Source organism: Pipistrellus hanaki (assembly GCF_964339955.1).
Source record: "Pipistrellus hanaki genome assembly, chromosome: 5".
In the NCBI taxonomy this organism is placed as follows: domain Eukaryota; kingdom Metazoa; phylum Chordata; class Mammalia; order Chiroptera; family Vespertilionidae; genus Pipistrellus; species Pipistrellus hanaki.
In genome coordinates, this window is record NC_140507.1 from 7,092,845 (window position 1) to 7,105,475 (window position 12,631).

At 53.1% G+C, this 12,631-nt stretch overlaps 1 protein-coding gene across 4 annotated transcripts in view; it reads right to left on the minus strand.

The window, feature by feature from the left end:
• Positions 1 to 12,631, minus strand: part of TENM2 (teneurin transmembrane protein 2) — a gene marked incomplete at its 5' end in the record, with an annotated part of 1,050,472 nt that overhangs the window by 3,542 nt on the left and 1,034,299 nt on the right. For all 4 annotated transcript variants that reach the window (XM_084884006.1, XM_084884004.1, XM_084884005.1 and 1 more), the window contains 3 exons: positions 1,207 to 1,337; positions 8,329 to 9,943; positions 11,458 to 11,754. In XM_084884006.1, the coding sequence (XP_084740132.1) occupies positions 1,207 to 1,337; positions 8,329 to 9,943; positions 11,458 to 11,754 (2,043 nt within the window). The remainder of the gene's footprint in view (positions 1 to 1,206; positions 1,338 to 8,328; positions 9,944 to 11,457; positions 11,755 to 12,631) is intronic.

A 12,631-nucleotide genomic window follows, 5' to 3' on the forward strand; every position in this document is an offset into this window, starting at 1 on the left:
GGCTCACAAGCCACATGTGGCTGGCTCTATGGCCCCATTGAATGTGCCTCTTCCACAAAATATCACAGCCTAGGCAAGTCTATTTTGAAGAAGTAGCATTAGAAGAAGTTTAAGTTTAAAAAATGTGGCTCTCAAAAGGAATTTCAATCGTCCTACTGTTGCTATTTGGCTCTGTTGACTAATGAGTTTGCCAACCACTGGGCTAGGTGGTTTGTGAGCACATGAATGTCTGAGTGCACCTGGCTTCGTGGGCCAGAGGGACGGTCCCCCGGCTCGGAGTCATTTGCCTTGGATCCCCCCCTCCCCCCCCCCCCCCCCGGCTCCACAGAGGGAGGAAATTGCCGCGGCCTTCCGTTCTCCACTCACAAATTACAACTTGTCTCCATTGGTGGTTGGGGGACAGGCTGGGATAATGGGAGAGGCTGTGTTTGGGAGGTAATGGCACTTCGATAAATGAGAGAAATGATGGCTATTCATCTGCTGAGTAGTCCCTGAGTGGGCGGATGGAGAGAAGGCTGTTCTCAATTACCCAGTGGCTCCTCCTCATCGCTCTCGTTACACAGTCCGGACAGCTCTCCAGAGCAGCTAGGACCTTCCAGGCCTTGATGGTGCTGAGCGCCGGTTCCGTGGCGGGGGCTCTTGGACACTGCTGCCCACCCAACCCACCCCATGGTGGCGGAGCTCGGAGCTGCACCCACATGGAAAATGACCACCATTCAGTCATCATCGGGAGGACCAAGGACAGATTCTGTACTGAAAACTCAATCTGTATACGTTTGGGCCATAAAAGCTTGACGTTTTATGTGGGGCATAAAAATATGCTTTAATGGGACAGAAACGGCAAAGCATCGTTTTACAACGCCCCATAAAAGCCGAAAGGTTTACGATATTACAGGCAATGCAGACGGTAGGTGGATGCTAGATTTCTGTGCTGTTGTTAATCAAGGAGTAACTCAAGGGTATGTACTGAACAGATCATGATACCACAATTAAGGCCATAATCGAGGTGCTGAAGAAATGCGTGCTATGCCAGCCCGGTGACAGCATCGACTCTGGCTTTCCTGGAAAGTCATCGCGATTCATGCATCTTTTATACCCAGCTCCGGTGTCCCCCCTCTGCCCACGTACCCTTGGCTCCTATGCAGTTCTGTTTGCAAAAGGAAACGATGACAGTCCTTCGTGTTCTTGGCAGGAACTCCCCCTTACCTGTCCATTCTCGCTGGCTTGACTCTCTGACAGCTCATAGGGAGGTGGCACGAAATACATTTTGGCTCTCGGGAAGCCAGGGATTATGTTGCTGAGCTGAAATCCGAACATCACAAGCCAGCTCTTCACATCTAGGGTGGAAACAAAAACAAGGGCTTCTGAAATCATCGTGGGCGGGAGGCCGTGGAGGATGTTGGGAAGAGAACCAAAGAAAATGGATGGGTGGGTGTGAATCCAACAGGAGAGGCAGACAGGAGCCTGGGAAGGTCCCCTGGTTCAGGCCCAGAGCTACTTTGCGTGGGTTCGAGAAAGATGTCCTCCCACACTTCGTCAGTGGTGAACCCCCCACGTGGTGACTTAGAAGACCAGTGTTGGAGTGAGGTAGATCTAGTTTCAAATGCCCTCGCTGTGTGACCTTGGATAAGCTCCTGCCCTTTCTCTGCACTCAGGCTCCTCAGATATCATGTGGGATAACCCCTATACCAATCTCGTTGGGTGGTTGTGAGGGCTGAAGGAGAAAACCCATGGGAAGGGCTTATCACTGTGCCTGGCATGTGGATGGCTCCACCTAGTCATCCTCCCATTCTTTATATATATATATTATTGATTTTGTATAGAGAGGAAGGGAGAGAGATAGAGAGTTAGAAACATCGATGAGAGAGAGTCATCAATCAGCTGCCCCTTGCATCCCCCCCACTGGGGATATGCCCGCAACCAAGGTACATGCCCTTGACCGGAATCGAACCTGGGACCTTTCAGTCCCCAAGCCGACGCTCTATCCATTGAGCCAAACCGGTCTTGGCCATCCTCCCATTCTTTTGGGCATGTATTTAAGGGAACATTGAAGACAGGCCAGTGGGTGTGTTGAGCAGCTAGAGATAGAGTGATCAGCTGGATGGGCAAGCGATGATCATGAACTTTGCACAGGACATCCGGGTGGGGTGCTGCCCTGCTTTGGCTCGCGATGGAAGGAAAGGAGGGTCTGCGAGTGCATGGAACGCAGAGTCCTCTGGCTCCCGAGCTCCTTGGCTCAGGTGTCTGCTCTTCAAAGAGAGCCCCAAAGAGAGCCCTGTGCACTCAGAGTGAGACTGCCCTTCTCCCGCTAGAGGGCAAGCTCCAGTCTCTTGCATTGGGAATCAAACCTCCTGCCCCTGGGTCCTGCCCCCCACTGAATGGTTCGGACTCTCCCAGGAGGACTTCTAGCTGGCCTCCCACCTTGGACCCCACATGCCTGATCAGCACAGCAGCCTGAAGGAGCCTTCAAACATGGAGCAGGCTCTGTCATTCCTCCGGGGTGAACATGCCATGCCCCTCCCCATTTCTCTCCACGAAAAAGCCTAAGTCCTCCTGATGGTCTCTAAGAACCCTTGCCCGAGGTCTCTCTGACTTCACCTTCTCCCCTCGGCTCCCTCAGCTCCAGCCTCTGCTATTGCTCCATCATGCCTGGTGCACACTCATCTCAGCGCCTGGAGTGCACGTCCTGAAAAGTCTCCCCAGGCTCTCATCTTTCAGAGTCTTCTCCGATGCTGCCTTTCCAATAGGGCCAACCCCAACCACCACATTTACCACCTGCCCCCACCCCCAGCAATCCCACGTCTCCTTGCTCTGCTCACCCCGTTCTCCCCCGCAGGAGTCACATTCCAACAGGCCACATCCCTCCTCCCGGGGAGCTCATTGGTACGGGATGGGCTCCCTAAACAACCTGGCAATGCGGCCCCTCCTACGAGCGCATTCCCTCCCTCTTCTCAGGTTCTCCCACACACCTGGAAGCACAGTCTCTCCCCCAAACATGCTGTCAGCACTGCAGCTTGGTGTTAAGCACAGGTGGGAGGAGAGGGAGAGGGAAGGAGGAGGTGGTGCTTCCTCCTCACCTAGGGAAATCAAACCCCACAGAACCTGACTCTATGCTCACATGCGCCTGGGGTTGTAAACCCAAAGACCCACTCAGGACAAGGGGTGGGGGTGGGGGGGAGAAATGCAATTCACGGCGGGTGACACCGAGGAGGCTCACTTGGCTCAAACTTCGTTGGGGTTTCAGGTTGGCCAAACCCGTGCCACTCAGAGCGGAATTTGGGTCTGTTTCAGGGTGGAGCTGGAGAGTCCTCCCCCGAGAAAATGATGCAGAGGTGGCGACCCCACTCTTCAAAGTCCCCATGTCCAAGTTCATTGCTGCACATGCACAGCAAATGTATTCCTAACATGCATTCACCTTCGTGCTGGGCTAGGCGCTTTATAAGTCACAATTCATTTACTTCTCACACTCCCATGGGGGAGAACTGCCATCATCACCATGGTGCTGATGAAGAACCGAAAGCTCAGAAAGGCTAAGACGTGTGTTCAACCTACGCAGCAAGTGATGGGCAATGCCAGAACCGGTGTGCTCAGGTGTTGCCAACAGAAGGAAATAGCCTGAGGACAGACCAGGCTCTGGGCTGGGCTCTGGTCCGGGTTTGTCCAGGACTGGAGAGTCTCCTGGGATGCTAACATTGGGAGGGAGGTCTGTCTCCCTGTTAGTCTTTTTACTAAAACTTTTTAATCACAGATATAACAATCATCAATATATTATCTTAAAAAAGAACTGTTAAGCCCGGCCAATGTGGCTCAGTGGTCACCGGTTCAATTCTCGGTCAGGGCACATGATGGGGTAACAGGTTTGATGTCTAGGAGCGGGTGTGCAGGAGGCAGCCGAGGGATGTTACTCTCTCATCAATGTTTCTATTTCTCCCTCTCCCCCTTTCTCTAGAACCAATAAAAACATATTTTAACAATATTAAAACATACAAACAAACAAATCCAACTGCTAAAAAGGCTGCATATCTGGAGCCATGAGTGGGAAAGGAATCTTTCCTGCCCTCCTTGCCCTTCCTGGCAGCTGCCCCTCTGCTCCAGCCCAGGTGTCTTGGAGCTGCTGACAGCCTGCCCCCCCTTCCCCCCCCCCCCCCCCCCCCCCCCCCGGCCAGGGAGCCATACTCCCGGGAGGAAACAGAACCTCCTAGGCCTCGGGAGCAGCCTCTTGCACTCAGAGAGCTATTTCCAAACAGCAAAGATGCTCTTGAGCACGAGAGAGGTTCCTCCCCACTACGTCTTAATTATTCTCCTGCTTAAACGGCGAGCGGCAAGTTCAACCGCTCCGCCGCTCTCCTAAGGGGCACACGAAGGCTCACTGAGATGGGGTTCCAGATGCGCCCACCTGTGCAGAGTGGAGACTGGAGACGAGGTGCTGTTCCCCCGGGGGTCCCCGCTCCAGGGGCCTCCTCCCCTTGCCGGGGCAGCAGGTGTGGGCGGGCGCCTGGCCCTGCTCACCCCCCCCCCCCCTTCCCCCGCTCCCTGTCCAGCTCGGACGGGAGCCATCAGCCCAAGCCACGCGGCTTCTCTAACACCGCCTTTTAGGTCAGACTCTTTCTGATACTAGTTTCTGGATGTAATTTTGTTGGACTTGGTTCAACCTGATTCAGTTCCCATCTATGGAGTCGCGCTGGAGCACTGGAACGAGGAGAGCCCCCTTGCCAGCGCGCAAGGCTCCGCAGCTGCAGCGCGCATGTGGGTGGGCACGTGGGTGGGCGGCGGGTTCGTGAGCTGGGGGGGGGGGGAGCGGGAGGGGCCGGGGCAGTGGCCAGTACTGGACCCCACGGCATGAACGGCTGGTACCGGACCTCGCCTCGCGGGATCAGCAGCCAGTACTGGACTCCCGAGATGAGGGAGGCAGAGGCCCCCAGGGGCGACTCGCCCACTTCGCGCCTCTGGGGCGATCGCTTGGGGGAACCAGTGCCCCCGGAGCCACAGAAAGCAGGCGGCGAGGTCTGACCTGCCTAGGGCTCCCGCTGCTGGGACCCCCGCATCCCTAGCTGCCCCTCCATCTTCCGCAACGGCAGCCTCGGGGACCCCTGCGCCCCCAGCCGGAGTCAGAGGGACAGGCCGGTGCTGCCAGACAACAGTTCCAGGTCTGAATGGTTCCGGATCCAGCCACAGGAAGGACGCCCAGGAGGATGCCTCCTTCCCCAGGCAGCCCTGAAAGAAACCCTGAGAGACTGGGAGGAGAGAAGGTGCAGAGACTGCCCGCTCATTGTGTGCCAGTGAAGGGCAGCCGCTCCTGCCCCCCAGGCCACGCAGATACCGATTCTCCATCTGCCTTGCACAGGTACCACAGCATCCCTGCTGGCGGAAACAGGCAGCGAAGGGAAGCGAGCTGAAGACCCTGGGGGCGGCCTAGAGGGTGGCTTCCTCCACCTTCCTCTATGGACTTGGCTTTGGGCGAGGCCCAGGGACCCCAGCCCAGCGGCAGCCTCAGGGGCACCAAAAGGGTAGAACCTAAAGAGACAGCACCATTGGAGGGGGACCAGCCACTAGGAGATGAGTGGGTGCCCCCACCCAGCTTCCGGCCCAGACACAGAAGGTCCTCCGCCCCAGCAGCCAGCCTACCACGAGGTGAGGATGGCGAGACCAAGCCCGGCCAAGGGCCCATGGACGGCTCTCGGCCTGAGCCCAGCACCCAGGAAGCGACCCCTCCTTCCAGTGAAGACGGCAAAAACCTCCTGGACCCAGGCAGCCCACAGCCCAGGACCGGCCTCAGCCCCCTGAACAGCGGGGGACCCCCACCCCAATACAGCAGTGATTCCAACTCAGAGGACACTCAGAGCTACCATCTGGTATCTGCAGTTTTCCCAGCTGACCTGTGTCCTACCCAGCGCCTCTCTCCTTTCCCACAGTCAGTGCCATCAAAGCACTGGCTTCCCCCCATTTCCCTGAGACTCAGGAGGCCGAAGCAAGAGCCTTCTGCTTTTTCTCTCTCCCCTCCCTTGGGTTGAAGGAAGGGGTCCATCCTTTGTGTTGAGAGGCACCGACTCCCTCCCCTAAACCAGGCCCAGAAGGAGCCAGCCAGTTCTTATCTGCTCCTGGTGGTTCGTCTTCCCCACCCCAGTTTATTCCCGGTGTCCTCTGAATTCTGTGTGCCCCCTGAGCTGCCAGTAAAAGCAAAAAGGTGCCCCCCGCCCCCTACTTTCAGAAGAACCATTAAAATGGCTGAGGGGGTCAGTGAGGTTGAGTGTACTCTGCCTTGACAGCTGTAGGCTGTTCAGCTCATTTTGAGGGCTTTCACCAATGTGCCTCTGGCTGATCCACCCCTAAGGTGCCCGGCGCCCAGCAGGGCCTAGGGAGGCACGGTCTGGGCGGTGGGAAAGTCTTCTCCTATGGCCCCCAGTTCGCACGGTTTCCTCTGTCTGGGACACTGTTCCTCCTGCTGCCCCCTCCCTGCCATTTCTAAACACCTGCTCCCACGCCACCTTTTCGGAAAGGCCCCAGTGAGCAGCCATGTAGACGCTGCCTATCGCTCTCGAACCCCTTAACCTACTTTATTTCTCTTCATAGCACTTATCATTATCTGAAACTATATACATATGTGTGTGTGTTTTCCTCAGAGGTGCTTTAATTTGAAACTGCAGTGAACTGGGGGACAGAAGTGAGGCTAAGCCACAGGGAAGAGAGGAAGCCTGGCAGAGTAGCATGGGGGTCCCTCCCGACGAGGTGCAGCGGGGAGCATGGGAGGGAAACCAGCGTGGCATGGCCATAGCTCCTGGGCTCACAAGGTACCCACTGCTTCTGTTGGGGGGGGCGGGTGGTACTCGGCTCGGCTTCAATGAACTTGTTTATGAGGCATGGCATAGCCACACGTGGATCGTTCAGGTCGAACTATTTCTCTCTGCAGCATGGGACATGGTGGGCCGCAGGGCGCTCCTGGTAACTGCTGTTTCCTTTCCTATCTGGGGGATGGACAAGTTACTCTTTGTCACGGGAAGGTCGGGGAGCCCTTAGGCTTGATGCCTCTCTGGCCCATGGCCAAAAGCTGTTAAGTTTCTTGGAGCGTGGGGGTCTTAGACTTGGGGTCCCCATGTTGTTCCTCTATAATGCATGGACAGGCGAGATGGCCTTGGCTTCTTTGCTGGAAGTTGGTCTCTTTGGATCTCCATCCATCCATCCATCCATCCATCCATCCATCCATCCAGATTTCCTTGCTTACTTCCTTAAGGTCAGGAACTTTAACTTGCTCTCCATTGCATTTCTTGTTCTGAGTATATGTTAGATGCTACGAAAATATTTGTTGAATGGGTGAATGGATGGATGGACAGGTAGGTGGAGAAGACCCTCTTTGGTCTCTCTCTTCATACCCTGTCAAAGCTTCCTGTGCCCTTCTCACTGTTGCTCATAGTTCTTCTTGAGCCTTGAGTCCATTTCTGCCAACCAAGATCGCCTTCATCAGGCCCAGTTTGACCCTTGGGGCCCTTCTGTAGTACATCAAAAATTTTAAATCTTAAGTCACACACACACACACACACACACACACACACACACACACACCACACCTTTGAGAGAAGGGTACTTGTCTCATTCACCATTGTATCCCCCAGAAACTAGCCTGGTCACTCTAAAAATGCTTGTTGAATAAATAACAGGTACCTGTAAGGTAGCACAGACTTAATTCTGCTTTGTGTTATCATTGGTTATTTGTGTGTGTGTCCTACCAGCCTGGGGGTGAGGTGGGGAACTGGGTTTTAGTCATCTCTCTACCTAGGCTAACTCACTGCTTCACTAGTAACGATGATGTTAACAGCACAAGCAGATTCCCTTTGGCAAACATCCACTGTCTAAGTGCCAAATACTAGACTTCACCTACATTAGTTCATGTGCTTTTCAAGGCCACTCTCTGGGATGGTTTTATGAGTGTCCTTTCACAGAGAAGGAAACTACAGCTCAGAGAGATTGGCCAAGTAGCCCATGGTCCATTGGCTTATAAATCAAGAAGGACATTGGAACCAGATAGTTCTGATACTAGAGTCCCTCTCTTTCCCTCTTCATAAGGTAGTTTTCCTCTGTTGGGGTAAAAAGGCTCTTCTAAAACTTATTTCAACTAAATAAACTTGCAAATGTCAGGACATCTTCAAACACACTTGGTGACTGCTCTATACTGCTGTCACTTGACTGTCCTACATACTGTACAGCCTAGGGGTTACAGTTCTCCAGATTCTCCTAGTATAAGACATAAGACCTTCTTTTGAAGTTCCCAAATGGTGTACCAGGACAACCACCCCACAGGGAGCCGCTGCCCAACTGAGGCAGCAGTGTCCTCACCTGTCACATAGTTCTTTAAATCCAGCTCATTGCTGAGAGGATTGTTGCTCTTGAACATGTACAGGTTAAAGGGGGCTGGTTCCCTGCCCACGTTCTTCCACATGGTGTAGTCCGGAGAGGTCCACCGTCCAGCCAGCACATCATAATCACGTTGAGTGAAGTGGACCAGTTTGGTCAGGGGATCGTAGAGTCCCCCATGGAAGCCAATGACCATCTGGAAGTCCGGGTTGGAGTCATAATAAATCTCCCCGTAGGCTGTATATTGCAACTGTTTGATCATGAGACCGTTGATGCTGAACACAGCCAGGGGAGTCCCTGTGTTATCCGAGGCAACGTAGTACTCCTCCCCGCTGCTGCTCTCCATGGCAAAGAGGTGGCCTTGGAGGTCATAGTAGAGCGAGGTTATCTCTGAATTGGAGTGATTGTAGACATGGGTGATGCGAGTCGGGTTGTGGAGGTCAGAGTAGAAGTATTGCAGATGGTGGCCCAGGTTGGTCTTGTAGGAAGCCCGCCGCCCCACACCGTCGTAGCGGTATTGGACGCTCCACCCACTGGCCTTGTTGTAGGCCCTCGTCAGGAGGCCCTTGGAGTTGTACTCGAAGATGTCAGCCCCTCGCTGGCACAGATAGCCGTCATCGTCAATTTTGTACTGCACATCGCCAAGTCTGGTTATCCGGTCCCGTAGGTCATAGCGCAAGGGCATAAGGCGCACGCTATTGCCCGGGTTCAGCAAGTGAAGGTTCCCGTTGAGGTCATAGCTGTAGCGCCAGGTCGGGCGGTCATTGACAGCCACGCTCTGAAGCTGCCCATCCCCGTCATAGTCATAGGTGTACTTGGTGGTGTTGGCATAGGGCCCCAGTTTTAGCTCCCTCTTGATCACTCTCCCCATGCTGTCATATTGCACCGTCATCCAGTACATGAGGGACCTGAACATCTCGTACTGCACTTCCTTGATCCTCCCATGGGTGTCAAAGTGTTTGCTGAGGGTCATCACGGCGGTGGTAATGATTTGGTTGATGTCGTAATAGATAACTCCAAACTTGCCAAAGTGCTCCACCTTGCCCGAAATCTCATCATAGCGGTAGAGGTCAACAGGAAGGGGAGTTTCACTTATGACGGGCTTAATGCTTGCAATCCGGAAGCTGTTGTCATGGTAGGTGTAGTCGAACCTGGCATTGACCATGCCTTCCTCAGAAAACCTATAGATCTGCTTGTCCACGAGCGGGCCAATCTTCCTGTAGCGGATGGTGCAGGAGAAGCCCCCACTTTGGAGGTTGACCATCTTCAAAACACCAGTGGTCTCATCGTACCCAAACGTGACAGCGGTACTGTCATAGACAATCTCTGATAACTTGGAGAGTTTCCCATACTTGTAGAATACCTGGCGCCCGGTGCCCAAAAAGGACGTCTTCAGGATTCGGCCGTCATCACTGTAGTCAAAGATGACCGAAGCGTTGCTTTCCGGCGGGTTGTAAATGTTGCGGATGTAGCCAATGGAGGTGTGCGTGGACATGCTGTGCCGGGCGACGCTGGGCATGGTGACGGCGTGGAGACGGTCGGAGGAGTCATACTCAAATATGTACTGACGCTGACTCTGAAGCAGGAGGACCATGGACTGCAGGAAGGAACGGGAAAGGGAACCCATGAGTTGGCCTTTTAGGACCAATCACTCCCACTGACAGAATTTATGCCATTTCCTTGAAAGTCCATTCAAAAGGCACGAGGGATGGGGAAGTTTAGACAGACCAGAGATTATGAGTAGGTTGACTTCATTGGCCATGACAACTCTGATGGATCAGGGTGGCTGGCTGGAGCAGTGCTTCTCAAAGCTTAATGTGCATGTGAAATAGCCAGGGATCTTGTTAAAAGGCAGATTCTGATTCATTAGCTCTGGGAGGGGGTGGGACCTGAGAATCTGCTTTTGGAACAAGCTCCCAGGTGATACTGCTGTTGCATGGAGGGCTTGAAGGACTGAGCTGAGAGGCATTGGTTGAGTTTGCCTACAGACTCAATAACAAGGAATCCGGAAATTGGTTAGCAATGACTTGCCACTGACGCAGCAGGGGACAGGTGTGACACACATACTATGCTTCTGCACCCCTGATTAAAGAGAAAGCACAGCCTCCATTTAGAAGCTACTGAAAGGGTTAAATAGCTCAGAATCATTGATTCTTTGGGTAAAAAAAAAAAAGTGGCCTTGAACTTGAGGCCATTGGGAGATTCCTGCCTCCTCTGGCCAACCATTCCAGTATTTTATGGCATAATGAGAACAGTATTCGGATTCGGGAGGGACCCAACAGACAGCAGCCCCTCTCTTGCAGAGGAGGTAACAGCTCTGCAAGGGATCACTAATCAGGAGGCGAGGAGGGAAGGAATAGAAATGGACCTGTGTCAAGGTGAGTCCAGTAGCTTCTGTCTAATGACGAGATGACCAGGGCAGCCTCAAAAATCGTGACTTGTGCCCTGAGGGACACCTTTTCATTGCATGGCCAACCTCCGCAGACCTACATGGAGACCTGAACCTGGCACTTTCAGACACAGGGAATCCATGGAGAAGATCTGTTGACTGGTTCAACAACAGACCCAAGGGAAGGGTGCTGCTCTGTGTGCTTGAATTTTAAGCACAATCTCTTCCTCTGATGGCTAAGTTTCGGGAAAGGCACTTCTAATTTATAAGTAATGATTAGCCATTTCTAATTTATAAGCAAGTGATAATTAGCCATACTGCCAATGGGATGATTCTGTCAGCTTCAACAGCACTTATTATTATGATTTTTGGAATAAAATCAGACTGTTTATATCCATTTTGCCATTCCTGAGTATCTGGTGCTCTCTCTCTCTCTCTCTCTCTCTCTCTCTCTCTCTCTCTCTCTCTCTCCCTTCCCCCCCCCTCTCTCTCCCTCTCTCTCTCTCTCTAAATTTTGCTTTAATGGTATAGTGCTGAGCTATGAATTAACATGTCATTCAGATTACCTCCTTCCCAGTGAGGGGGGAATAGTGGGAGGGAAGCCCTCGTGGAATCTAGTAAAGATGTTCAGATGGCTCATAGCAAAGTGTATCTGGTCAGCTGAAAGAGGGCAGCCTTAGCAGGAGAAAGCCCCGCTGGCCCAGAGTGACACTTGCACCCACCTTGTCAAGGTAGGAGTAGCTCCACACTTTCCCGTCAGCAAACATGCGTGACACGATCCGGCCTTGCTTGTCGATGTCTGTCCTCTCGCTCATGGCCCCGCGCTGCAGGCCAGCCAAGCGCCCATTGAAGAAGTACGAGACGTTGACGGCTGCCAACCCGCTGCTGGGGAGCCAGAGGAAGGGGCGGCCCACCTGGTCGTAGATGATCCTCAGGGTGAACTTCCGGTGATCATCATAGATCTTTTCCGTTCGAATATTCCGGTCATAGTCGATGGACAAAAGGTTCCTTCCGTGGACCTAGGCAAACACAAAGGGCCTGGTTTGAAATATACCACCTGGGCACGTTAGCGCAGGCTTTTATGGAGGATGTGGCTGACGAGGCTGGGGCCTAGTATACGTCGGAGGAAGAAACAACCCTGAACTTACCCAAAGGAGTGCTTTCTAAACTCTTGTGTCATGGTACGCATAGAAAATGGCGATATTTGTAGGGTGTACTGGAATACAGTCATGGGGCTGCTTAAGGTCAGTGATGGCTGATCTGGGCGTGGCTGCCATGAGCAGTCACGTGGGCGGTGACTTGCACAATTACAAGGGTGCCACCAGGTTGTAGAAAGCATGGATATTGACAAATGTGCAGTGCACGGCCACCGCAGGGCCAAGAGGATTTGTATATGTGCACGCTTAGAACCATTTTTGGCCATGTCATCAGCTGAGCAGCTAACAACCTGTAACAGCAGGTGCCAGGATTTCTTCTGAAGCCTTAAGTAAAGGTACCCAGGAGGATAGGGAGAAGGTCTTGGAAACCCATATTTTACAAAGACCTGGGAATCTGAAGGCTCATTCTTAGGTGCACTCCTTTCCTTCTATGTAGAGAAAAACCTTATCCCTGTCAGGGGTGCAAGAATTCAGTAGGGAGACCTCAGCCGGGCTGGGAGACGCCAAAAAAAGGGAAGGGCTGACTCTTGAGGTTTAGCTAGTCCTGAGAGGATGGCTGGAAGTGAATAAAATGAGGCTGACTCAGTCAGGCTCTTTCAATATAATTGACTGCAAACCCAGACGTCCCTGGAGTGACTGCTGAAGGCAACAGAGGATATAAACAGGCAGAAAGAAGAGACGGGAGAGATGTCTGGTACCTCCTCACCTTACCCTAATGGTTCACTAGCACTTAATGATA